Source organism: Tetranychus urticae, chromosome 1, assembly GCF_039701765.1.
Source record: "Tetranychus urticae isolate SD_2017Ah chromosome 1, NJAU_TeUrti_SD_1.0, whole genome shotgun sequence".
Classification (NCBI taxonomy): Eukaryota; Metazoa; Arthropoda; class Arachnida; order Trombidiformes; family Tetranychidae; genus Tetranychus; species Tetranychus urticae.
In genome coordinates, this window is record NC_142958.1 from 27,175,334 (window position 1) to 27,201,656 (window position 26,323).

Here is a 26,323-nt window from a genome sequence, read left to right on the forward strand (position 1 = left end):
AAGAAAACTTTGAGTCCATTTTTTCGCCAAGCTAAATGTGATTAAGTTTTGATGCAATAAAGTAACAGCTTTTAAGTGAGAAATGATTATTATCGTTTCATCATTTGGTGATTGTAATAAGTCCAGTCAATAAAGAGCAAAGGGAAATGTCCATATTTACAATGAGAAGCGAAAAGGATTTTATCGAGCAATTTTTTGCTCCAACATTTTTGCTCCTTTAATCTTGGCTTCTTTTCTGGTTCCTTTGAAACTCTTAATGAGAAACTGATGCTCTGATAATTTGATCATCAAGGAAAAACAGTTTAACGAAACAATCAATACACATTGAGAATAGAGAAAAAGAAGGAAAACATTTATCACCAAACATTGTCAACTCTCTTCAGTCTCTTTTTCGCAACTTTTTTTCTCTCTGCAAACCTTTTGTATTCAGAACTGAGCTTGGAGCTGAAGCCAACGGAAAAAATGGAAATTCTGAGAGTCTCGACTTCGACTTCAAACTTGCAAGTTTAAACATTTCGTTTTGTCTAACTCAATGTTGGGCTTGCCTTTGATCTTTATCTTCATCTCATCTAGTTAAAGGTTGACTTAAAGATCGAAGAGAATCAATGAAGTGATAAAAAAGCAATTATTTAGTTCGAGTTGAAATGAGATTGGCGATAAATATTTCAGCTCTTTTGGTGTTGTGATCGTGTTTACTTTTGCTTTTATCAAATATTTATTTCAACTTGAATCATTACTTTTCCAAGTTGAAATAAAAGTTTAATTCATTCAAGATTGCCTTTCAATTCATCACTGACCATTCTTTGACTTTCAATTTATCTTTAAACACACATTTAATCGTGTTTCATCAAACGTTTAATGTAATAAAAAACTGAAATCGATTCAAAGCATTTCTCAATTTTTCCCAATCCAACAAAATTTCATTTCGATTTACACTTCACTTTCAATAAATCTGTTGCAATAGAGTTCTAGGGTAAAGAGAAAACTTTTTTTCCTCTTTGCCCATTTTTTATGCTCATTTCGACGGCAAACCTTTTCCCTCGACTTTAACAAGATCATTAGGCTGTTAACACTATCAATCCTGTTTCCTCTCTTTTTTATGGTCAATTTTGTTGACAAAACTATTTGTTTACTTGGTTAAACGTTATTTGTTGACCAGTGAGTAAATTCACAGGGAATGATGATGATAATAATAGCAATAATCATAATATTATTTGTAACCACAAGGAAAAGAGAAAAGTCAAGACAAGTTGAGACAGGCTAAAAACAGTGCAAGATGGATGAATTTAGTATCAAAGTGAGAGTGAACAAAAAATGGATAAAAAAGTGAACAAAAAGAGAGAAATGTCCAGAGAGAAAAGGAGGGAAAAAAATGTGACAAAAAGGAAAAGACGAAAAAGAACGAGAAAAACATGAAAAGTGTGAGTAACAAATGATTGTTGAAAATTTGCTGACTTTGCAAGATCAATTTCGTTTTCACATGATGGTCAGAGAATGAAAGTTTTGTGACCATTGGAAGGCAGCCAAAAAAGGTTTACCTTACTTAAGGGAGTTTCAATGGTCAGTGATTTGGATTTCATTGAAACAACTTTCAATCGAACAAAAAAGTTCAGCAAAAAAACAAAAACATTTCCAACTTTTGCTCAAACTTGCAACGAATACAGAAAAGAGCAAATTTTTGCAACATTTCCAGTTTTTACTTGCAAAAGTTTATATAAATTCCCAAGCAAAGGTCGCAACCAAACGCACAAACTAATCAAGACTCAAAAGTATTTAAAGAAAAGTCTTTTTTTACATTTTCTCGTCAAATTTTTCTCCATGAAAAGACATAATTTGAATGAATCGAACGCGCATTTTTTGCTCAAAATTTCGTCCAAAAGTTGATTAAAGTTGAAGATGAAGTTAATCAAACTTGGAATAAATGATTTGCTAATGAATTTTGGAGAAGCGATGAAATGTTGAAGAATGAGAATTTTGGTGAAACCAGAAAGTTGGTAAAGATGAACAAGATTTACTTTTTTTGTGCAAATTTTTTCTCTTTTCTGAATCTTCATTATGGTTGAAAGGGAATGTTCAACATTGAACCATTATCTTCTGTAAACTTTTGGTAAATGATGTTTCTGTTCATCGAATGATATTTTATCCATGAAAATGTATTGAAAATTTTTGACCCTTTCCTAGCTTTTTCTTTTCTTCTTCCCTTATCATCACTTTTGGATCATCATCATGATAACTTTTATTCACAATTTTTTCTCCTTTTTCGATCTTCTCTTTTCAAGGTAAGAATTTTCTCTGTTGAAAAGAATAAAAGTGAATATTTTTGCCTTTTCCTTTGACTGATTGTTTATCCAATGGTTTAACGCAACTTTCATTTTGAAGGAAAAGAAAAGTTTTCTGTTGAAAAAGTTGAAAATAAAGCTCAATCATTATTCATTTTTATCATTCATCTAAAGACAATGAAAGCAAGTCAACAGTTTGATCAAGTAATGATTCTTGTCGACCATTTATACATCAAGAATGAAAATATCATTCAACATTGAAAAACAATTTGATGAGCCAAAAACGAAAAGAAAATGTTCAACATTCAAAACATCAGTTCAAACAATTATCATGTTTAATTTGCTCAATGTGAACATTTTTAGGTGAAAAATGATTAATCACTTGGATAGAGTAAATTATTTCTCCTTTCTCTTGCTGCAACTTTTTCGCACCATGCTTGACATTAAATAATATTGATGATTCATTTGAATCGAGAGAATCATTTTGTTCGTAAACTTTTTTTTCTATTCTTTGATAAAAATCTAAATAGTTTGAATTATCTGAAAGAGTAAAAAGATTGTCCTTTCAAGTTTGCTCACTCAACCAGTTTTTTCTGATGGTTCAACGTTTCCAGTTGAACATGTTCAACATTCATTTTTACTTTACACTGAAAAGACAATGAAACAAGAGGAAAAGGTTAAATTGATTATTCTCCATAGATTACTGTTGGTTTAATTTGTGATAAAAAATCAATTTAATAAACATTCGCGTTTAATGGTTCATTGATCTGCATCTGCTGGTTTCCCTTAAGAGTTCAATAATTGTTGACACGTACCATCGAGATCAAGGGTTCAGTTGTGTTGAATGGCTCATCAGCATCATGATTAGTTTTGTTCATTAAACTTACAGACGACCCATAATATAGTGTCTTCTAGGGTTGGCAAAAAAAAGATTGACATCAAGATGAATAGTTTAAAGGTCGTCTTCCAGAAACACTATAGCAGCACTTGAGTCACTTCGAGTATTATGAGTGTTGTGATGAGAACTGATGTCTCGAGAAATTACTCCAATATGTTCATCTCCTGTATACATTATTAGTGCATTGATATGGAAATAGACTGGGAAGGGACAGGGAGTGATGCTAGGAGTGTAACTGGGAGTGAAATTCGGAGTGAGGCTGGGAGTAAATAATATCAAACTGGGAGTTCGCTAGTTGGGATTTAGAATAAGAAATAAGCCAATGACTGGCATGAAACTGCCGAACATAGCAAGTGAACAGAGAAACGGAATTCTAATTTCAAAGTCTTCACATTTTCAGTCAAACATCATAAGACTTGCATCGGTTTCATTCTTGCATATGCATAGTTTATGATAGTCTTAGTTTTCTGTTCAATCAATGAATCGAATTTTTGATTCAAAATTTATTCGATTTCAATGGCATTTTCATGATCATGACACTGAACCAAAGGATACAATATTTTCCTTTCAGATTGAGTTTCTTGTATATCCTTCAGTTGGTTGACCTCCAAACTCAGCTGGTTATCAAATCAAATGGAAAAAGATTTAGAAGCAAAATTTTTCCCATTGAATTCAATGTCTGATTGATTGTTTGCTTTCAAATAAACTAAACAATGAAATAATGGAAAATGTTGATAAACTGAACATTGAATGTAATGATGAAAAACAAAGGCAATAACCATTGAAGATTAATTACATGACTGATAACATGATTAACACTCATTCAAACTCAAGTATTACAGTTATCACAAGAATCCAAACGATAAAAGTGAAGCGAAGTTGAACATTTCAACAAAACCCTTTTGGAACTGTAAATAAACTATTGCGACAGTTTTCCTCTTTTCTCTTTCAAACCCTTTATTCCAAGTAAATTTACATGGTAATATTACATGAGATGAACAGGGAAGTGAATGAAATTAGTTAATTATCCATTAGGGGATTTACTTTGGTAAATTTAATAAACATTAATCAAAAAACAAAGGCAAGGATTAACTTGGAAGGAAAATCAAATGAGAATTTAAACCAAAGCTAAATCTAGTTTCTGATTAAAGTTCTTGTTTCGATATAAAAGTTAATTGCAAGTTAATTGATTGCCAGTTTTACTCATGTGAGAACAAAAAATTTTCAAAAATCAGTCAAAAGGGAAAAACTTGAAAATCTCTTCAAATTTATTCGTTTCATGAGTGAAAATGTTCAATCAAATGTTGCGATATTTTGTAACCTTTCAATTGTTAATATCATTTGTAAATGTTGTTTGAGGGCAAAAAATGTGTTCACTGTTATACACTCAACATTGACAATTCAGTTAAATGTTAATTTAATCAAGTTAAGTAACTCAATTTGGTGTTTCTCTTTTTATTGAGAAAACCAAATAACTATCTGAATAGTTAATTCAATTGATGGTTCAATCAAAAGTAATTGATTCATTTGTTGATTCAAGATTCTCATTAGTCATTATTCAGAAGCAAATCTTCATTGGAAAAAAAGAACTGAAAAGATGTAAATTTAAAGTCACTTTTTACTTCACTGATAACTTTAAGTGTTGATTTATGAGGAAACTTGAGTCAAAGGAAAGAACTTGGAAAAAAAAATTCTCAATTCTATTTGAGTTGCAATTTTGGCTTTTCTAGTTTCTCTTGGAATCTGGCGAAATTAAAATTTTTGCTGAATCTGTTGATGAAATTCCTTAATGAGTTGCTTGTAGCTTTTGTTAGACTAAACTCACTTTAATTGTCATTACATTAGACAATGAGAGAAAAGGCTTATGTAAACATGGAAAACTCTGAATGATGAACAGAATGATAATCGATAAAAGGGAATGTAAAGTAGAGTGTTGAGAGTGTTCAAGTCGTTTTGTTTTATCCACTTTTCGATTGAAGTGAAAATTATCATGAAAATTATTTTACAAGCCAATTAATTTATCTTGGTAATTGTCATCATTGGAAAATGTTGCTGAAATGTGAGTTGAGTTCAATCAAGAGAATTGAAGGAAAACACAGAATTTGGATCATCATTATCATCACCATTATTGTCGTCTTCATGGTTTTGTTGTGTGTTGAATTGAATGCTTGAGATTAGTTGGAGAAAAAAGTAAAGAAAACGCAGAAACAACTAGCAGAGTGTAACAATGAAACAATCAGCAAATTGTTTTCCACTTTTATATTGACCTGTATTTAGTCAAGTTCATCATGAATTTTTTGCAACTCTTTTTTCTCCATTTAATTTCATTTACTTTTCTCTTACATTTTTAGATTCTTTCTTTTCTTTCGTCATTTGTCTCAATTAAAAGAAAGTTACAGTCCAAGAGCATCATTTACAACAATCAAATTATGCTGGACAATAAGGCAATAACCTTCTATTAATATCATCATTTTACGATCAAAGAAGCACATAAATATGCAAATTGATGGAAATTGATTGAATCATTTCGATGAAGAAAAGTATGTTACAGAAATGTGATTAACTTCAATTTGATCAAACATTTGTTTCCATTTTTCAAGTCATCTTTTCCTTCCTGCAAAATTGACAAAATTATATCAATAGCAATTGAATGGAAAAACTTCAAAAGATTTTATCTTTTCGAAGCTTTTCTGCAAAAATATCTTCTAAACTTGAATATCTTGATATTTCTTCAAAAATATTCTCATTCTTTTAATCACATTTAAAGTCGAATCTGATTTTGTAGAGAAGTTTATAAAATGATAAAAATTTTCATGTTACTTATCCATCGAACATCATTTTAGTATTCAATTTTTTTCCTCTCAATAAGTTCTTCGAGCAAGAAATCAATCTCGATACTTGATGGTCAACTTGATCAATAGTCGACTTGAATTCTTCAAAAGATTTAATCAAAATTAGTCTATTCTTGAAGAGAGAATACTTTTCGAAAGAAAATTCGTGAAATTGACTTATAAATCGTAAAAAGTAGAATGACAATCAATTAGTTGGGAGTGAATTTTGTGATATAATATTCACTCCCTGTCGACATGTTAATATGAATATAACACGAAAACAGTTGATGTCGTGTTGAAGGGAAAACGTTTTCTTCTTAAACATTTCATGATGATTCTGGTGATTAGGGAAGAAATGTAAACAAATGGAAAAACTGTTTAACTTTAAACAAGATTTAAACATTGATTCTTCACACCCAACTCTATTCAAGTCAATGTTGAACAATGAACATTTCAATTCGTCACTAATTTCTTGAATCGTTTGGCGACTCGAAAAAGGCTGATGAGTTTTGCCGTCATTTTCATCAACATTTTTCTCTGCCTTTTCCTTCTCCTTATCATGACAAGTCTTTTGGTTGGAATGAAGAATCACTCAACACCCATTTAAAATGAATATTTTATTGAGCAAACATGTTCAACTTCATTCTTCCCTGACTAAGCTGCTCTTGACAATACAATCAATCTCAGCTTCTACTCTTTCATCATCACCTTCATCTTCATCCTCCTCTTTCCCTTAACCAACAAACTCAACTAAACTTTTGCCTTTTAATTTCATTTCTTAACTACTTTTTACTCTCTTTCCCCTGTTTTCGCCAACCTCGACTTGGAACTTTTTTTCCTCTCATTCTTTGCTGGAAATATTTATCACTAATTTGATAAAAACTAACAAATGAAGTTGATTTATTGGTTGGAACAAAGAATTTTGGAGAAAACTCTTTTTTTCTTGTTAAACTCTTCAACTTGTAATTACGATATTTTGATGTTATTGAGTCGACTTTTTTTGTCACCATTTTTCATGATGAATAAATGGCCTTTGATTTCAATTGCTAAAGAGAAATTAATTTTACTCAAAGTTTGCCATTTATCATCAAGTTTGCACTTTCTTATGGATCGAAAGGAAATTAAAAGTGAGAATTAATTTTCCTTGGAAATTCCTTCATCCAGGTTGACGGCAACACTGACTAACAATTGACCATCATTTAGATATTAATCAAATGGTTAATGAACCTTTCAGCACAAAGTATAGTCAAACTCGACGTGAACTGAATGATAACGTAAATAGTCAAAGTAAACTTTAGAATTGCTTTTTTTTCGTTTTGGGAATTTTGTTCGCAGCAAACACATTATCACATCTTTTTCTCGATAATTTTGCAATATAAACTTGACCCATTTTGCAGTTGATATTGAAGGAAAGCAAAACTATAATTTCATTCATTGTGTGATATCATCATTAAGAGTTACGAATGAAAAGGTGTTGGAAAAGTTGAACAAAGAAAAGGAAAGGAAAAGAATAAATTGATACAAAAAGTTGCTTGATATTCATGAGATGATCCAAAGATGGAAGTTATAAAAGTACAAAACGTTTCTGTTGAGCACAATTTACTCCAAGATTATGAGTTGACAGAAATTTCAAATTTCTTTAAATTGTTTTTCGCAAAAGTTACCAATTCGAAGCATTCTCTAAAACTTTCTTAGAAAATTTCTTCACACGATTGATAAATGCATTCAGAACTAGAACAATTACATTCCAATTACTCATCAGTGTTGATCAATTTACATTTCAAACTCGAAATTAACTTTTTCTCTTTTCTTTGCAGATCAACTTTTCAACGCAAATGAAACTTTGGTTATAAAGTCGCCTTCAAAGCGATGTGATCAAGCTCATAGTGATTGTACCGTCCATTATTATTTTCAAAATGAAGCTCCAAACTCAATTGCAAGTAAGAAAAATGTTACTTCTTTTCATGATGATTTGAGTTCATTCGTAAACACTTTATCGAAACATTACTTTTTTGTTCTTTTCTAATCCATTATTACATTGATTCGTTTCTCACTCTATTTCCCATTCCTAATCTCATATGGATTCCTATCATTTGCAATTCATTAAATGTTATTTATGATTCTTTGATAAACTAAATTTCCGGTTCCTTGGCCCATTTCCTTTTCTCTGTACCTTATCATGAGAAGAAGAAAAAGAGAAACGAAAAACTTTTTACGACTGAAAGCAGTTGCTAGCAAAAAAAACTTTGACCACATGAACATGTATCTACATAACACGATTACCATAATCACATTATTTATTCAAGTTCAATAAACTTTTTTTTCTTTCTTTTCTTTTTACTTTTCACCACATTATTAATAGTTAGTTGATTGAATCGTGGCAATGAATCTTTTCCATCATTTTTCTTATGAAACTTTTTCTCCTCCATTTTTCGTCCATTCTTCCAGGTGCACCAGTTATTGATCCGTTCAATTTTTCTCGTTACCTTGAAGAAGGGTCAAGAAGTAAAATACTTTGCACAGTAATTAAAGGTGATCCTCCGTTTACGATTAAATGGCTTAAAGATGGTAAACCGTTGCTCGACTCGAGTGAAGACGGTGTCTCAACCATAGCATTGGATGATTACTCAGTGGCCTTAGTATTTTCACGTGTAAAGCTCAATAATCGTGGCAACTACACTTGTCTAGTTTCGAATGGAGTTGCATCAACTAATCACACAGCACCAGCTTTTGTCCGAGGTAAGAACACAAACAAATGTCCAAGAACAAAATTGAAAGCAACAAAAAGAATCCAAAGTTTGAAAAAAATCCTTTTTCCATCTCGAAACCAACGACAATATTTGCAACCGAAATGCTTGCTAATCGATTCGAGATGGATTCATTAGTGTTTTGTTCTTAGCAACTTTTGAATCTCGTTTTAAATCAACTCTTTGATCAACTGTAAGTCGTTATCGAGTGAAATGGCAAGAAAAAATGAAAGTAAATGCAACCATCTTCATAATGGTTATAATTAAAGCTCTCGAGTTAATTATGTTTCAAACTTAATTGCCAACAGTTATCAGACTAATGGCCGTTCCAATCAATCTTGTCTTTTAGCGAAAGAAGACTTTTCATTTCAGATTCAACAAGAAGTTGCAAACGTAAAGGAGGGCAAAAAGCGTCAACGAAATGAGATAAACTTTTATTGTTACCATCAGTTAATGTTGCCTTTATATATTGTGTTTAATATCATTATCCAAGTTTATCAAACTTGAATAGAATTGAAATGGAGGAGAAAAGAGAAAAAATGAAATTATCTCGAGCTCATCAACTTTGAATGAACTTTTAGGCAACTCATTTGTTCAACTTTTTTTTCTCTTCTCTTCTTCGACTTTCAATAGTTTTTTTTCGCCTTCCTTTCAACTTTCAACAAGATTAATTCACCTGAAATGAGATTATTAAAAGTAAATTTTCGCTCAACAAATGTAACATTAAACACACTTGGAAAATAATTGATGCGAAATTTAATTTTTCACAATTTAATGTTTATTCGTCTTTGAAATTTTGTTAATCACAATCAATCGATCAATTGTTGCAATGGATAAAAGAGAAAAAAGTTGTTAAATATCCGGTTGACTGAGAAAAGAATCTTTTCTTGGATTATCTGATTCCATTGCCTGTTCATTTCAACGCTTTTCCATCACCATTCATTTCCACTTCTCATCATCTTCATCATAATTCTTTTTCTCATTTTTTCTCCTTCTTCTTTCTCTTTTCACTGGACATTTATTTTCACATGAAATAATTGTTGTTTGCAAATGTTGTCTCTTGTCCAGTGAAACAATGTTATTATCCCTTTCCATTAACATTGTAATCATTTTGTTCTGTTTTCTGAACTTTTTCCTCTCAAGCTCGACCAAGATGGACATTGGAACCAATGAACTCGGTTGGTGTAACCGGAAAAGATGTATTAATCCATTGTCAAGCTGATGGTTTTCCTGATCCAGTTATCCAATGGAAACGTGCCTCTGGTGATAACCTTTCAAGTCCATTCCAGTTGATCCAGTTTGACGGTCGATTCCGTCAATGGCCCAACAATACACTCGAAATTAAATCAACCGACAAATCAGATGCTGGTTATTACATGTGCTCAGCCTCAAATGGTATCGGACCCGGAATCAATACAATCATTGAACTGCAAATCCGATCTCCAGCTCATTTCAAAGAGGTAAAGTCGAACTCAAACTTTTCCGGAAAAACTTTTCAACATTTCCTCTTTTCTTTGACTCAACGAGTTACAAAAGTAATTGATGACAACTTGTCTAATATTGAAATGTTTTTCACTTGACTCGGGTTGCTGGTCAAAGCTTTTAATCAACTTGGAATCTTTGATCGCACAGGTTTGCCTTGAAAGGTGAAAATCGTAATGTTAATGAGTGATGAATAAGGTGAAACAACAATGTGAATAAAGGAATAATTGATTGACAAGAACTTCCGAACTTAGCGATTGAATAAGTTAAGCTGAGCTTGTTAATTGAAAGAATGAAAGGGAAGGAAATGATAGCAAAGGAAAATGTATTATGATAATAATGGTGGATAACAGGGAATTGGAATAATGAGCAAGAATTAAGAGGCACAAATGAAAATCAATGTAAAAATGTAATCAGGAGAAGGGAAATTACGATAAGAATAACATTTTGACATGAATAAAGATTGGGATGGAAAAGGTAAATCCAGCTTGGAAAAGTGTCACATTTTCCTTCAGTAAATTCATCAACTTGACGAGTAAAATAATCTTGGTTTCAATCAAAGTTCCAACAAATGTTGTCCTAAATAGGAAAGTTAGTCATTATCGAGTAAACAGTTGGTTTCATTGTTTCCTAAAGAATGCTGAGAATGAATAAAGTTTTTTCTTCTTCCTTTTTTCAATGAAATTAATAAAAGACTATTTTCCTCTGATTTTTGTTCAGGAATTTAAAGTTGAAACGGTTCGTAAAGGTGGCCTTTTGGTAGTTCGTTGTGAAGCCTTAGGTGATAAACCATTGACCATTGATTGGAAAAAAGATGGTCAAGTGTTTAAAGTTTCATCCGATAAAAGGTACAGCGTCATTGAGACAATAACGGATTACGGTGTTATATCAGAGATTCGTGTTGGTGCCGCTGATCGAAGAGATTCAAGTCTATTCACCTGTACAGCAACCAATGGGTATGGGACTGACAAGACCAATATTCAAGCAATAGTTCAAGGTAAGCTTCTGACTCAAATTGATTGAAAATTGAATGAAATTCGAAGCTAATTTTTGAACAGTTTTGTAAAAGTGTTTGAACGATCCAATTTATCGTTCTCTTCTTTTCATGATTGAATTTTCCTCCAAACATGAAATCTTTAAAGAAACGGTAAGAGTCACATTCAATCAGACGTGAAGCTTTAGTTCGAGGTCTGAACGAAATCTTGTGCTCAACAATTCGAGCGCCAATTTTTCATGGAACGAAAAATTCGAAATTTGGTTTGAATTTTTTCGAACTGATTTTTCATCCGAAATGGTGCATAAAGTTGTGCTGTTTTGGAGTTTTTGATATTTTGCATTTCAATTGTCGATTAAATTTTAATTTGTTATCCATTGCGAGCTGAAAGTTGAGAAAAATAGAGAAGCAAAAGTTTTTAGTTTCTGGAAAAGATGAACTCGAACTAATAAAAGTCGATCTTCTTTTGATTTATTCTTGATTTTCAATTCACTCCCAGGAACCCAACAGAGCAACACAAGGAATTTCATCAAATTATTAATAGATGCAATTGTTTTCTCGGTTAAACCAGAATGATGGAAATGAGTTAAGATTAATGTGATAAAGATGCAAATGATTGTAGCAAATCTGTTTAATAATCAGATTAAACATGAAACATTATTGCACATTCCCAAGACATTATCTTTTAACTTCATCTCATACTTTCACGTCCACCATTCAATAGCATTAACATATTTTTCCTTCCCTGCTACTGGTAATGTTAATAAGGCAAACAGAAAAAAGTATTAACATTGTAATGGTAATTGTATAATAATAATAGTAATCATGAAAGAGTGAAAAAATTAATTTCCACCCCGAGTTTTGGGTTGTTATCTGCAGATTGGTTTCAAGTCAATTTTTGACTAAATCATAGAAGCTCTTAATGAGCCTCTAAAAAATTGTCTATTCAAATGTTAATTTGACTCTTGAAGCATTTCCAAGCAAAGTGTGAACTGGACAGTTGAGGAAAGACGAAACTTGTTTTCATTATTATCAACTTATTAATTTGCCGACTCATTAACAGTTCATAATGTGCTATTCACTAATGAAACAATGATTATCCAAATTATGCTCTTTAAATCTAATTATCATTGCTCTTTAGACTGACAATTTTTCCCTTTATTCAACTGAAACTCTTCGTAGCCAATCAATTATTTAGCTCATTTAAATGAGAGTCAATTTGAATAACACAATTCAAACCATTGACCAATATCACTGAATAATGAATCATCAGATTCTTCATTCTTATTTGGTCGCCAAATATCAGTGACAATTGCAAGCTTATACTCGATGAATATTTAGATATTTGAAAGTTAAAAATTGATACAAAAGAAAGTTGGTCTTTACTTGAATAGCAAACTTCAGAATGAAAGCTTATGACAGTATAAAATATTAATCTTCAGTAGATTAACCTAGCACTGAGTAACTGAGATTTCGTTTAACGACTTGAGATAGTTTTTCGCCTCAAAAATAAAACTTGATTTGAATTTTCGCTTTTTTTCACAAATTCCATTGGAAGAATGCTTGTAAGATGAAAAACGGTCTTTGATTCATTGTTTCATTTTTGTTTACATTGAACATTTTGTTCATTTTGTTGCTAATTAGTGTCACCAAAAGACCAAAATTTTGAGGTTTAAACATTTTCTTGCAACTTCAACTTGACAGGAATTTGGATTTTAAAATTCTCGAGTTAATATTGTCCCAAAATGTACACTAGATGAGTTGAGGAATTTCACTATTGAATCAACATCAATCTGATAGAGTTTAATTTACAAACTTTTCATCAACTTCATCAAACTTGGAACTTTTGCCTTTTCGAATGGTCACATTTGAGGTTATTTTGGTCCATCTTTGAGCAAGCCTTTTCCAAGTGATTTTTAATTCTTTTCATTTTCTGTTCTCTCAACATGATTGACACTCAGTGTCGCTAATGAATGCATTGCCAGTTTTGCATGAAATGAGAAGAGTCGCTTCACATGGTTTCCTTGATTATTAAATTATGATCTCGTCAACATTGCATTTTGATGAAAGAAATTTAAATTTTCTTCTCCAAGTACAAATCATATATTAATGTATTCCAGTATAATCATTGGAATACAATATGCAGAGTTTTGTATGCTTTTCATGGAAACTTGTTGGCATAACATGTATTGATGGAATGAATCATCATCATGAGCATTGAAAATTGCTTTTTGTTAAACATTTTCTTTTCTTCTAATGCAATTTTCTTTCCAAAAACAAGATCAATTAATTGAATATTTGAAAGCCAATATGATTCCATGAGCAAAAAAGCATTTTTCTCTCCTTCATTTTACTCCAAGTTGGATTATCACAAACAGCAAACTAGGTTACCAGCTCAGCCTTTTGGTTACATGTAAACATGTTGCCAAACACACTTAATTTGATAGGAAAATTATTCAATCAATAATCTGGGTAAAAATTGAATATTTTATCGAAATGAAAAGTTCCAGATATCAAGAAAATCTAATTGAAATTATACAACAGTTATGGAAAAGTGCAACAAAAGATGAAAAACAGAGGTCGAATCAAGCAAAGTGTATTAACAATTTGAGTAAAAAAAAGTTAAATGTTGCTCTTTATGCAACCATTTCTTGTTCACCAAATGTTGAGCAAAGCAAAGCTTTAAAGTTTTTGTTTCAAGTCGACAGTAAAAACTAGAGCAAACCAAACAAATTGTTTATCGGTTGAAATTGAACCTCTTTGGTTTGACCATTTCACCAAAGTCTTTAATCTGATTGATTGAGGAGACAAAAATTAGGCCAACTTGGCCAAAGCAGAGAAAGGGAAAAGACAAAAGAAGAAGAGAAGAAAAAAAATGTTCAACATTTGATGGTCAAACAAAATTTCATTTCAGTGAAAGGTTTGATCAGAAGGGAAGAACAAATTTCTTTGCTCTATTTTCCTCTTTCCTCAACTTTTAACCCTCTTCCATTTGCCACCTTCTCATCATCATCATCATCTCCTCCCTTCTTATTATCACATCATCTGAAAGGGCGTTCAGTTCCAACTCTATTCTAAGATGGTTCAATTTTAATCTTTATTACAATTTCTTTCACCAGAATAAATCTGAATTTTTCGATTTTTTTCTTCTCCAAACGAGTTTTCATTTCAGATGCAAACCTTTTAATTTGGGTTTCCCATTCTTTTCTGTTCACTTGTAACTTTACTTTTTTGCTCGCTTTGGGTTCGTTCGAGATTCCAGACGAATTGAAAATTGAAAAGATTGGACTGTCAGGCTTGAGTCAACATTAAATGGATTAGTTTGGTTCGTCAGCTTAATCTTTTCACTCATTGTACAAAGGATAAGAAGAGAAGGAGAAAAAACACTTTTCATTTTATTTATCATTGCTGGAGTATTTAACCATTTGTACTCCCAGTTATCACTATTATCACTCCATCATTGTCACGACAACATTAAAAAGAGATAATTATTTCTTTTCACTTTTCTCGCGATTCCCTTTTTTCCTTTACCATCCAAATGTTATCACAAGTTTATCATTACAAATATCATTATTATTATCTAATTAACTCATTACATTTTCCTGATCATTTTCCATTCCTAACTGTTAATCTACTTTTCATCAATTTCACTCTTGAAATGCACTTTAAAGAGGTTAAAAATGTTGAAAGAAGAAGAAAAAATGCAATTAATTTAAAAACATTAAATTAAAACTTATTAAGTTTTCCATTTGATAAGATTAATCAATTTAAATATGAATAGACTTTTCCTTTAAAACCTTTACAAATTCACTGCAAGATGTCAAAGACCAACCAGTTAAGCTCAAAGTTCAAGTAATAAAGGAATGGAAAAAAATTCAATTCAATCGATAAAAGAGTCAGAAAAGTGGAAAAAAGAGTTTTAATCATGAATTTGCCTTTCATGAAAAAATTCAGTTAATTGAAATAAAGAAATGTTGAAAATCGAAAAAAAAAGTTTTCGATTTTCTGTGCAAAAGAAAAGTTTAATCAGGTTCAACATGTTTAAATGAACAAGTGTAAAGTTTTGCCAATGAATGGCGAAAAGATTAAGATGAAATTAAAGAAAGCTGACGAGGAAAGAAGATGAAGGTTAAAAGACTCAATTGGCGTTGATTAGTTTGCACGAAACTTGAAACAATTGAAAGATCATCCAAGCAAAATAATGGATCCTTAAGTGATCAATTGATGATGATGAGAATGATGAGTAAAGTGGGTAAAACTGGGACAGAAGAAGCAGTGGAAAGATGGTGAAAAAGAAGAAGATAAATTTTTGTTAAAGGACAATTGAAGCAAAGCAATCTGTCTTAAGGATTGAACGTGGTCTGAAAGAGTAACGTTTCAATCCAATGTTTTTGTAAATACAGAGAGAAAGGGAGAAGATGAGGAAAAACTCGAGACTGAACTTTTCTTCATCAACTGAAGATAGTTTATTTTAACTGATCGATTGGAAAACATGTTCAATCTAGTTATATCAATCTTTTACTTGCATCATTATCATTACGTTCATCTCTTCATTGCTTCATTTTTACCCTTCAAATGCTTTTTTTCCTTTGTTGCCTTTACCCTGAACACAAGATGCATTTGAATGGCAAGGAAAAGACAAAAATATGAAATCACTTGTTTAACCTCATTGACACTCTAACAAGCTCATCAACCTTGTTTCTTCATGGTTGATACATTTTTTTCCGAGTAAACAATTTTTTCCATTCTTTTGCTTTACAACATTCAACCTTTGTCAATTTAATCTTCATCTTCATTCTCTCATTTAGCTATTAGAAAATCATTTATCCATCTTGCATGCATTATATTTACATGACATTTTGGGTTCATTTTTGTTCGCCCTACATTTTGTCATTTCTCTTTCTTCAAGCTTCAAATCTTTTTCCACATCAAACATCTTATCATAACACATCTTGACTGATGCCAGATGAAGAGTGAAAGTTGTGCACAAAAGTGTTTACCTCACGGTTGTGCTTTCCTTATTGTTTAGGGTCTCACTGTTGATTTAACGTTTTTTTTCTCTTCGTTTTTTTGCTTTACTTTTCGCTTCAGAAAAACCTGATCCTCCGAGCAAAGCAGTTATAACCAAAGTTGAAAGTCGAGACATATCATTGTCATGGTCTCCACCTTATGCAGGAAATAGTCTTATACTTCATTATGTCATTGAATACAAAGAGGTAACTGGAGACTGGAAAACTGATCGTAAGCTACTTCGTGTTCCTGGTACAGAGACTAGGGCTACTATTGGAAACTTGTGGCCAGACACTTCGTACCATCTCCGGATATTGGCTGAAAATGTACTTGGAACAAGTGAACCTGGACCAGTTCTCCATGCAATCACTGAATTAGAAGGTAAACCATGCTAACCTCCGGTCATTAATTTTTTCGCCTCTTCATCATTTATTTTCTCATTTTACTCTTTAATACCTTGTTCATTTCTCTTCCCCATCACCATTCTTTATCTTTACCAATTCTCATCATTATCCTCATCTCTATACATTTGTTTTCATTTCAAAACTCATTCTTCAACTGCATTCCTCTTTTCATTCCATCATTCCTAGTCATTAATCGTAGCTCACAATAAGAAATGAATAAACTCTAAATGAAGCGCAAGAAAAACGATGGTTAATACAATTAACAAATAGTTCAAAGCTCATCCATCATTTTTCACAATAATTCAACTCTTAATATTATCATCGTCATTTATTTGTACAATTTTACATGCTTTTCATGTCATTTACTCCAACTTGTTGACAAATGAAAGTAGAAAAGAGAGAATTTTTTGGAGAAAAATTTCTGTACAAAAAAGTTGATTGCAATTCATTGAACCATTTTTTCTCTATTTTCCAGTTCCATCCGAGTATCCATCAGATGTTCGCGCTGAACCTTTTGGCTCAAAATCCATCAAAGTCAAATGGAGGCCACCGAAGTCAATGAGAGGCCGCAATCGGATAAAAGGCTATTATGTTGGCTATAAACCAGCCAATCCAGAGAAAACATTTATCTTTAAAACGATGGAAGTTGATGATCAAAGTGGACCTTATCAGTTAATGTTGAACAATTTAACTCCACTTACAAGGTACATCATTATAGTTAAAGCCTTTAATCGCAAAGGAGCCGGACCAGCAAGTCCAGAGATTTCAGTGAAAACCAACGATTTAGGTGAGATTAGTTTAAACCAAAGTATTATTGCTTCTCGAAATGCAAGTCATGATACAAAAGAAAATGTTTAAGACGAAAAATATTTAACTAAATTTACATTTATTTAGATTCCCCAAAAGCTCCTAGACTAGAAGTGCTGGCAACGGGACACAATTCGATTTCAATAAAGTGGGACTTGAGTGATCCAAACTCGAACATTTTAGGCAAGTTTTTTTTACATGAGTCGAAATAACCTTCGAATTTGACTTTTTCTGTTAAACATTCAATTTATTCTTTCATTAGGTTATCGACTTTACATTAAAGAAGAAGATTCTTCTTGGACTGAATATCGAATTGATGGAGAGTTCAATTCTCACGTATTTGGTGATCTTTCATGTGGACGCAAGTATGAAATTTATGTGACTGGGTACAACGAAGCAGGGGCTGGTCAACCATCCAATTTGGTTAAAACCAAAACTCATGGTTCAGGTGAGGAAAAGAAAATTTGAAACAGAACATTATCAAAATTTTCACTCATTTAATGTCTGCCAAGTCTGTCAAAATTGTTTCCGAAAAAAAGTTGAAAAGGAAACGAAAAAATTTATTATCTCACTACCGATGCTCATGGTGCATCAATATTTACTCTTTTCAAAATTTCCAAATTTCATGGCAAAGAAAAGTTCAATGAAAGCTAAGTAGCTTATTGTATGTTGGAAAACTATTCAAGTTGACTTTCCGGAGAAAATTTCAAGTCTTTATTTTAAAGAAACTAACGTTTAATCTGATTTACACAAATAATAACTGCACTTTATCACGAGCAACAGAATACAAGTTTTCAAAGTTTAACCTCAAAGTCGATAATCCAAAGTTTGGTTAGTTTGGACCGCAAAGAACCAAAAGGGTTGACCTTAAATAATGGAGGAAAAATGTTAATTTTCTGTCTTAGTCAAGAAGCATAGAATTTTGCATATTTCATGAGATAAACTGATCAAGAATTGTGTCTAACTGGAACAAATGAACCAATGATTAAAGATAATAGATGAACATGCCTTTTCGCCTCCATGGCAGATATTTGTTTATCTATTTGCATTTAAGCTGATTATCTTTGCCAGAACAAAGTAAGAATTGTTAATCTTAGCTAATAAGCATGTTGCATGGTATAAATCCAGATAAATATATATTAGCAAGTTATTGTTCACAGGGTCACGTTGCTAATGTTGATTCCTATTCATTTGATTGAACTCATCAGAGAGTAAATTGAAAAATATTTGCTTTTCATTATTCAACAGGGAGAAGGAAAAGAATCTCAGATAATCTAGCTCATGTGTTTGGACAAAATTAGTTTTACGGCTAACTTATCATTTTTTGGCATTACACAAACATTGAACATTAATGTAATTATTTTCGATAATAGTTAATTAATGAAATGTTAAATGACTACACTGGTCATAGTAAACAAACAATTTGTAAGCGTAAAAAAGCTAAGTTTAATGATTAAATATTGAATCAAAAATCAAGATACTATTGGAAAAGAAAAAATTGTTAAATAGACGAAAGTATAATCTTCAAGAGGAAAAATAACCCAAGTCTTGTCTGGTGAGATCAATGGTAAACTGGTATTTACTTGGGTTGTTGGTAATCTTGAGCGTGGATCGAGAAAATGCTTTGCCAAACAGTCAAAAAAGAAACAAAACAAAATTAAACATCAACTGATATGTTGATGAGCTCAACCAGAAAGAAGTTGATGATCGACAAATGGGGTTGACACCTGGACTTAGAGGTGTTAATAAGAACATTTTTTCATTTTACTCACTGTTTTACTCATCAATAATAACAGCTTGGCCAATAATCTTGTTTACCGATGTTTTTGTCGTCTCATTACATATCAAATAACAAGTTTTGCTACTTTATTTAGCTGATTAAATAATTGATTAACCTATGATTATTTTTCGTCGACGTTACATTCCAGAGAAGCTAAGAGTTGAAGGTTGCAAATGTTCAAATATAACATTTTATTGAGTGTCTAATGCGTATGATAGCTTTTATTTGATGAAAGCTCCATTTAAATTTGTTGTTGCATTAGAAGCTAGAGCTTATCAATAAAAATAAGGCCAATTGTAAAAACGGCGAGTTACTATGACGGGATTCGGGTTTATTAAGTACCATTAGCTTGCTAAATGTATAAGGCTTACGAGGTATAATGATAACTAAATCAGTGTTTATCAATTGCAGATGGCAAGATGGTATCAAAGTGCAGTGGCATAAATGATTTGCTGAAATTGAATTTTGATGTTCAGGAAATTAGAATTCACCTTGAAAAGTAAAGAAATAGCCAATTTCCTTTCTCATTGGATTAGTCTGTAATTCATTTCATTTCCATCTTTTTTTCACCCAATTGTTAACATATTGAAAAGTATCAAGTTTATCAACCATTTTCATTGAAATAATGTTACCAAAATAAAACTTAATCTACTCTAGCAATGAAAAGAAACAAGAAAATGCTGATAAAATTGGTAATCATTGCGATTTATGAAGAGATTTGCATTATTTTGAAAATAAAATGAAATAACATTTTTCATCTCAATTGTCACTTGAATTGAAAAAAATGTATCAGTAACATTATTACATGAAAAGTGTAAAGCAGATAAAGTTGGTAAAAGATTTAATTGTGACACTTTTATCCAGAAAAAAAAGTACAACGAAAGTTGAATGGAAAGAAGAAGGATAAACGAGAAATTTTGCTTCAAAAGGAAGACATTTATCATTAGTAACAATTATTGTAAAACATCATTAAAAGTAAATAATGTGAAGGAGAAATGAATCCAAGAGTAAATAAAAATCAGTTTACATGACAATTATTTACCAATTAAAGTGAACCAATTGAACTTGTTTCATCATGTGTAACTTTATAACTTAAATTCCCAGTTGAATTTCATCTTATTTACAGTAATTATCGTAATTATATTAATAATGGTAAACTGCGAAATAAAAGTGTTGCCCAAAAAAAAGAAACATGAAATGATTCATTTGAAACTGATGAATGAAACGAAAAGGCGAAAAACATTTGATGAAAAATTTATTGCAACATTATCGAAAGATTATCACAAAATGAGAACATTTAATGTTGATCATTATTGATTTTGATAATTGTGAACATTTGTTGCAATGTTGGAATCGAGAGAAGAAAGAAAAGCAAAAAAAAAGAATGAAAATTTATTGCATTTTCAGTCAATTTAGTTTCATTGCATTGGTCACTTTATCATGTTTTGCATTTCACTGAACCTTGCATTTCTCTCGTTGATAAAGTGTTCAAATGTTTGCTCGAACAAAACTCGACGTTATCCAATGTTACAAAATTTACTGTTTACTTCAATAATAACCTCAAGCTATTGCATTAATAACTCGAGCTTTTGTACAAAATGCTGAGACTTTCATTTCTCTCTGTAAATCTCAAACATGATCTACGATTGTAATAATATCATTCCATGTAACATGAATATTTAGTCCAATTGCAGTCCCTGGAGCCATTATTTGACCGTAAATGTTCTTGATTAGTTTTTCCTTTTTTCATGAAGTTTAAAGCTTCTTTCGGAAATGCTTTTGCCATTTCAAGTTTCAAAATGAATTTAAAAGTGTTTCCTTTTTTCTAATTGTTCAGTTGACTATTGATTAGTAAATGGATTAATCATGTTTTCCTAACTCATCAAGTGTTTTCCATTGAAATTGATATCAGCTTTGACTTTGTTGCACCTGAAAAGCTTTGAGTAAACATTGAGAATGACCATGTTTATCATGAAATTACGATAAATGAAAAAAGACTAAAGATGAAAAGGACAAAAGAACAAGAAAATTGTATTCCATTTCAGGTAAAAAACAAAGGTAACAAACTGATGACATTTAAAGGTAAATATTGTTTGCACAGTCGATCAGTTTCAACTTTAAATGACATCAAGATGAGCAAGGAAATTCAAAATGGATTTACCTTTGTTTAATGTTTCCTCGACTTTTTTGTTGGAAATTTGTTTTTACTTTAAAATGAAATCCAAGCTTTACTTTTTCTCCTTTACCTTTACATTTGTACTTCTCTTATTGCTATAATTTTTTCTCTACCTTTTGATGTACAAAATATTCAATTTTTACATTTTCTTTTTTTTCTCTTTTTCGTCTTTCCATTCTCATCATCTTTAATAGTTCCCAAAGCTCCATCAATCGCATCATTTATTCGAACCAATGGAACAGTCACAAATCTTCTTCTCAAGGAATGGGAAAGCGGCGGTTGTCCAATTAAGGACTTTAAAATTCAGTATAAAATGGATGGATCGAGTGGATCAAATGGGTTGCCAAGTGGAACCTCGCTGAGCTCAATGAATGACTGGAAACAGTTGACTCAAACTGTATCGGGTGATGTCAAGTCACTTTTACTTCGTGATCTTATTCCAGATGCCTCTTATCGAATTCGCATTGTGGCTCGAAGTGATTCAGGAACCACTCAAGCCGAGTACAATTTTCTTACCTCAACAAACCGTGACTATGGTTCACCTCCGTCTGAACCTGGTTGGTCAATAAGTGATCATGATGTTGCCTGGATCAACATTATACTGTTTCCTTTGATTGCAGTTTCAGTCATTATTGGTTGCATTGTCATTCTCGTCTTTGGATTGAGAAAAAAACCTTTACCCAGAAAGCCAGGTAAAAATGGAAAAAAAATTTGATTAAATTGGCCAAAATTTCGTTGCCACAAACATGGTGAAATGTTGGAAAAAGTTTAATCCAAAATTTATTAGTTTCGTTTCTCATCTGTTGTATCAAGAGTACAATGGAAATGAATAACAATCTGAATCTTTTGAATCAAACAATTCAGTTTAAAATGAAACAGTCGACAGCTTTTGCCTTTACATTTACCATTTCAGTATCAATATGTTTATTTATATTGAATAGAAGAATTCAATTTTTAGACATTTTTCAAAAAAAAGTTCGCCATTCTTGCACTTGTTTTTTGTATTTCATGATTTCCTCTTTATTTGTCTCAGAACGTGTTTGCTCAATCAAGGAATCTATATCATACTCTGAAGAGCTTCCCATGTCGGAGATTTCAGTGAAACAATCACGAACAAATTTATATGATAAATCAAATGGTTTGGATGTGATTGGCAGTTTAGGTGGTCCGCTCGGCTCCAATACCAATGGACATGGGAATGTGGGAAAAGAGTGCCTTTATTGTCCTTCAATTTTAACACCTAATAGTGATCGATGTTCCGGTTCACTCAATTGTACGCAATACTCGACCAACTCTGTAAATACTTGTACAGATGATGGGTTTACACCATCAACCAACCACTATGGTAGAGCAAGGGAAGAGCAAACCTATGAAGTTCCCTTTTTACTGACCAAGGTATGCATTCATTGTGCTACTTACAGATGACTTTGTTTTGATCAACCTCAAAAACAAGGCCAACAGTTGAAGTTCAATAAAACTGTCGCGTTTGTACTAACATCAATATTTATTGTTTGTTGGCTGTTTATTGCAATTTTATGATCATTATTAGCTTAACATGCATTTAGAATTGGAAAAACATTTATCTTGTCTAATAAAAATCTATGAGTCTGAAGGATAGACACAAGAATTGGCCAATTATTGATTACAAAAACCATCAACTCAATGGTCAGGAGAAAATGAAATCAACAACATAATCCTTCACTTGTAGCGAAACTTTTGCTGCCATCTATTGAACTTCAACAGATAATTCATATTGAGGAGAAACTTTCGATTCTGATTATCATGCTTTTTACAATGTTTGTCTAATTCTCATGTTTCGTTTCTCTTTTTTTCGTCCAGCCTAAAACAAGCCACTTGTCAGGGCGCTATTCAACAACAAGCTCTGAACATCCATACAGCTATCCATGTAAATTCATTCGTACATCCGAAGATTGATACAGAAAGAGAAATGGATACAGAAAATGAATGAATCCAAGCCTCAGTAAAAGTTTCTTGTCTTACTTTTACAAAGTTTGCTTTCTGGATGGTTTTAAGTTGAAAAACAATGAGCCTGATAATTTCGAATAGGAATAACATTCACTTTACAAGCTGGTGCAAATGGATAATGGATCGTCTCAATGATTCGCAAGATCGTGTCTATTCATATCGAAATATTGTTTGCAAATTACCTTTTTTTATACCTGATAAGTTGAAAATTTGGCCTTAACATAAATGCTGCAAATAATGTTCATTTTAAATTACCTTTTTCTATTGCATTATGATTGTGATAAAGTTGTGAATAAAATCAAAATTAATAAAAGATTATTATAAAATCAATAATCAAGATATTAATGCCGGAATATAGCTATAAAAGCATTCAATTATCGTGAATATGATCGAATATTAGGAACCAAAAGCAAAATGGAATATTTTTTAATTTCGGAAATGAGTAAAATTTTCTTTATCAATACTTGTTGGTTGCCATGGCGAACTAGAATCTTAACCAAGAAACAAACTTGTCCAAAGGAGGATCTGCAAATGAATAGGGATAATCGCCTCTTGGAATATTTTTATGAGTCGAACTTTTTGAATGTAATTTTTTATGCACATTCCGAATATTTGTTTCGTTTTTTAGTACAACTATGCGTTCAGAAGAAAATTCCTATTCTCCTGTCATCTGCGCTTCTGATTAACAATAATAAATCGTAGAATTTTTTCTCATGAGTGGTCGTAGCGTGGAAAATTAAATACAACCGAGATTCTTGATTTCTCATTAATTGTGTTTACTGTTGAACCTCTTTACACCATTCGCAGTGAAAAATTTTAACCAATTGTCAACATTCAAACCAAAAAATATTGTTTTATATTGTGAGTATCTCAGAAAATTCAATTAGGACTTTGAGCTGCGAACTTATAATTATACAAGTTGAGGAAGCTTATGGTATAAGTCTGAGGTCTTTTGCATAAATTGTTCGTAAGTTAAGGCTAAACAGGTGTAAAATGAAGAAAAAAACACTTCATAAGACCGAAACTGATGATGTTGATAACATGTTTTTTAACTCATTGTTTTACTCGTCAACGATAACAGCTTGGCAAATAAGCTTGTTTACCAATAGGTTTTTATCATATCATTTTATATCAAATGACATGTTTAGTTGCTTTATTTAACTGATTAAATAATTCATTAACCTATGATTATTTTTCGTCATAGTTACATGCAAGAGAAGCTAAGAGTTGAAGGTTACAAATGTTCAAATATGACATTTTATTAAGTATCAAACAAGTATGATAGCTTTTATGCTAGGAATGTAGTTTAATCTTGAAAATCACATAAACAAGTCGAAACGAAACAGGTCAAGTTATGGAACTTTACTTTATGACTTTGTATGAAAATAATCTTTTCCATAAAAAACGATCCAGAATTTTTTGACGAAAACATGTCAATTTGTTAATCTAACTTTGTGTTATTAGGCGCTAGGACTTATCAATAAAAATAAGGCCAATTGCAAAACAGGCGAGTTACCACGAATATGAAAAAAGCAAATGTTAGCTCATATGTTAGTCGATAGCAAAAAAGACCATTTTGCATTAATACGACCCTGAACTCGTCATTATCAGTATTTATATATTCTTAGATTCAATCATTACACAAAATACTGTCTATTAATATCGCCATATTATTTGCAAATTGGAATGAGTAATTTACATGTAACGAACATCAACCAATCTGAAATTTTTCGCACTTTCAGAAAATTACTTCCAAACATCAGTTGGATGTCAGATAACGAAATGACCTTGAGCATCATAATCCATGGTTCTACAGGTTCGGGAGTTATAACTACAAACAGGAGTAAGTTTTAGCTGAATAGGCCGGTAGATATCATTTTGAACAATTTAATCTAAAAGTTCTTTCGTTCCCTAATATATTAAATTGTTTCTAATAAATTATTTTTGAACAGACTGTTGTAATCAAACACACTGTAAGCAGAGGTTACAAGTCTATCGGTAATTTATAATAACAAATAATTATTTATTCATCAATGATGTTTGCTTGGATGATTAAACAATGCTAAAATCCGTCTGTGAAATGAGTATATAAGCTGATAGTTTTTTCTAAAATATATTTCCAATACAAATCCAAATTTTTGTGAAGTGATTAAGCAGTTTTAAATTATAATCATCCAGTCCCATCAAAATCAGTAAAAAGTGAAAATGAAATCGACACAAATCGCAACGTTCATCTTACTAATAGTAATTGTTGCTAATTTTGGCTGTGTTTCGACTGTCAACCCTACAGAATGCCAAAGCAACCAAGCTCAACAACCCTCAGAAAACGAGCTAGATCAATTTGGTTTTAAACATACATCAAATAATTTACCTGTACCAAATCCTATTCATGGACCAGGTTCTGACCCCGAACCAAATCCTCAACCCTTACCAGGTTCTGACCCAGCACCAAATCCTCAACCCTTACCAGGTTCTGAACCAGCACCAAATCCTTTACCCGCACCGAATCCTTAATCCTCAACAGCCTCACAACCATAAATAAATTTTTAAATTTTAATTCAATAAATTCGAATCGAAAATTATTAAGGGTATTAAAAAGTTCTGTCGTTTTTTAAAAATCACTTTTAGTTCATTTTAAAGCCAATTAAATTGCTTAATTAAGCTATTTTTCTCATAATAATTGGTTAATATGCATATAAGATTCGTTAGGTACTTGCTAGGCCAACTCAATGTTTGTTTTGAAAATTTCAGGTTATACAAATGACGATAAAACGCTTACGGTATGCCAGATTTTGACTTGCAATTAGATTGTTTTTGCAAGTAAAAATTCAGTCTTTTATCTGTCATTGGATACTAAAAGCATGGTTTCGTGACACACATAGCGCGCGAATCAAAAAGGTCAATTCAAATCATTTTACAAAAGCTTTAT

The 26,323-nt window shown here is 31.6% G+C and overlaps 1 protein-coding gene and 1 long non-coding RNA gene across 2 annotated transcripts in view; both read left to right on the top strand.

The window, feature by feature from the left end:
* LOC107364638 (cell adhesion molecule Dscam1-like) overlaps positions 1-23,705 on the top strand; it is a 38,809-nt gene extending 15,104 nt beyond the window's left edge. Inside the window, exons 2-12 of the mRNA XM_015932071.3 lie at positions 7,826-7,948; positions 8,457-8,747; positions 9,899-10,215; positions 10,958-11,234; positions 16,323-16,622; positions 17,121-17,432; positions 17,540-17,635; positions 17,715-17,900; positions 21,603-22,100; positions 22,442-22,803; positions 23,248-23,705. Of these exons, the coding sequence (XP_015787557.2) occupies positions 7,826-7,948; positions 8,457-8,747; positions 9,899-10,215; positions 10,958-11,234; positions 16,323-16,622; positions 17,121-17,432; positions 17,540-17,635; positions 17,715-17,900; positions 21,603-22,100; positions 22,442-22,803; positions 23,248-23,343 (2,858 nt within the window). The 3' untranslated portion in view covers positions 23,344-23,705. The remainder of the gene's footprint in view (positions 1-7,825; positions 7,949-8,456; positions 8,748-9,898; positions 10,216-10,957; positions 11,235-16,322; positions 16,623-17,120; positions 17,433-17,539; positions 17,636-17,714; positions 17,901-21,602; positions 22,101-22,441; positions 22,804-23,247) is intronic.
* A 1,776-nt stretch (positions 23,706-25,481) lies between these two features.
* LOC149094866 (uncharacterized) lies at positions 25,482-25,960 on the top strand. The gene is made up of 2 exons (XR_016198064.1): positions 25,482-25,828; positions 25,865-25,960. It is a non-coding gene; the product is annotated as an uncharacterized LOC149094866 (long non-coding RNA).
* The last annotated feature ends 363 nt before the right edge of the window (positions 25,961-26,323 follow it).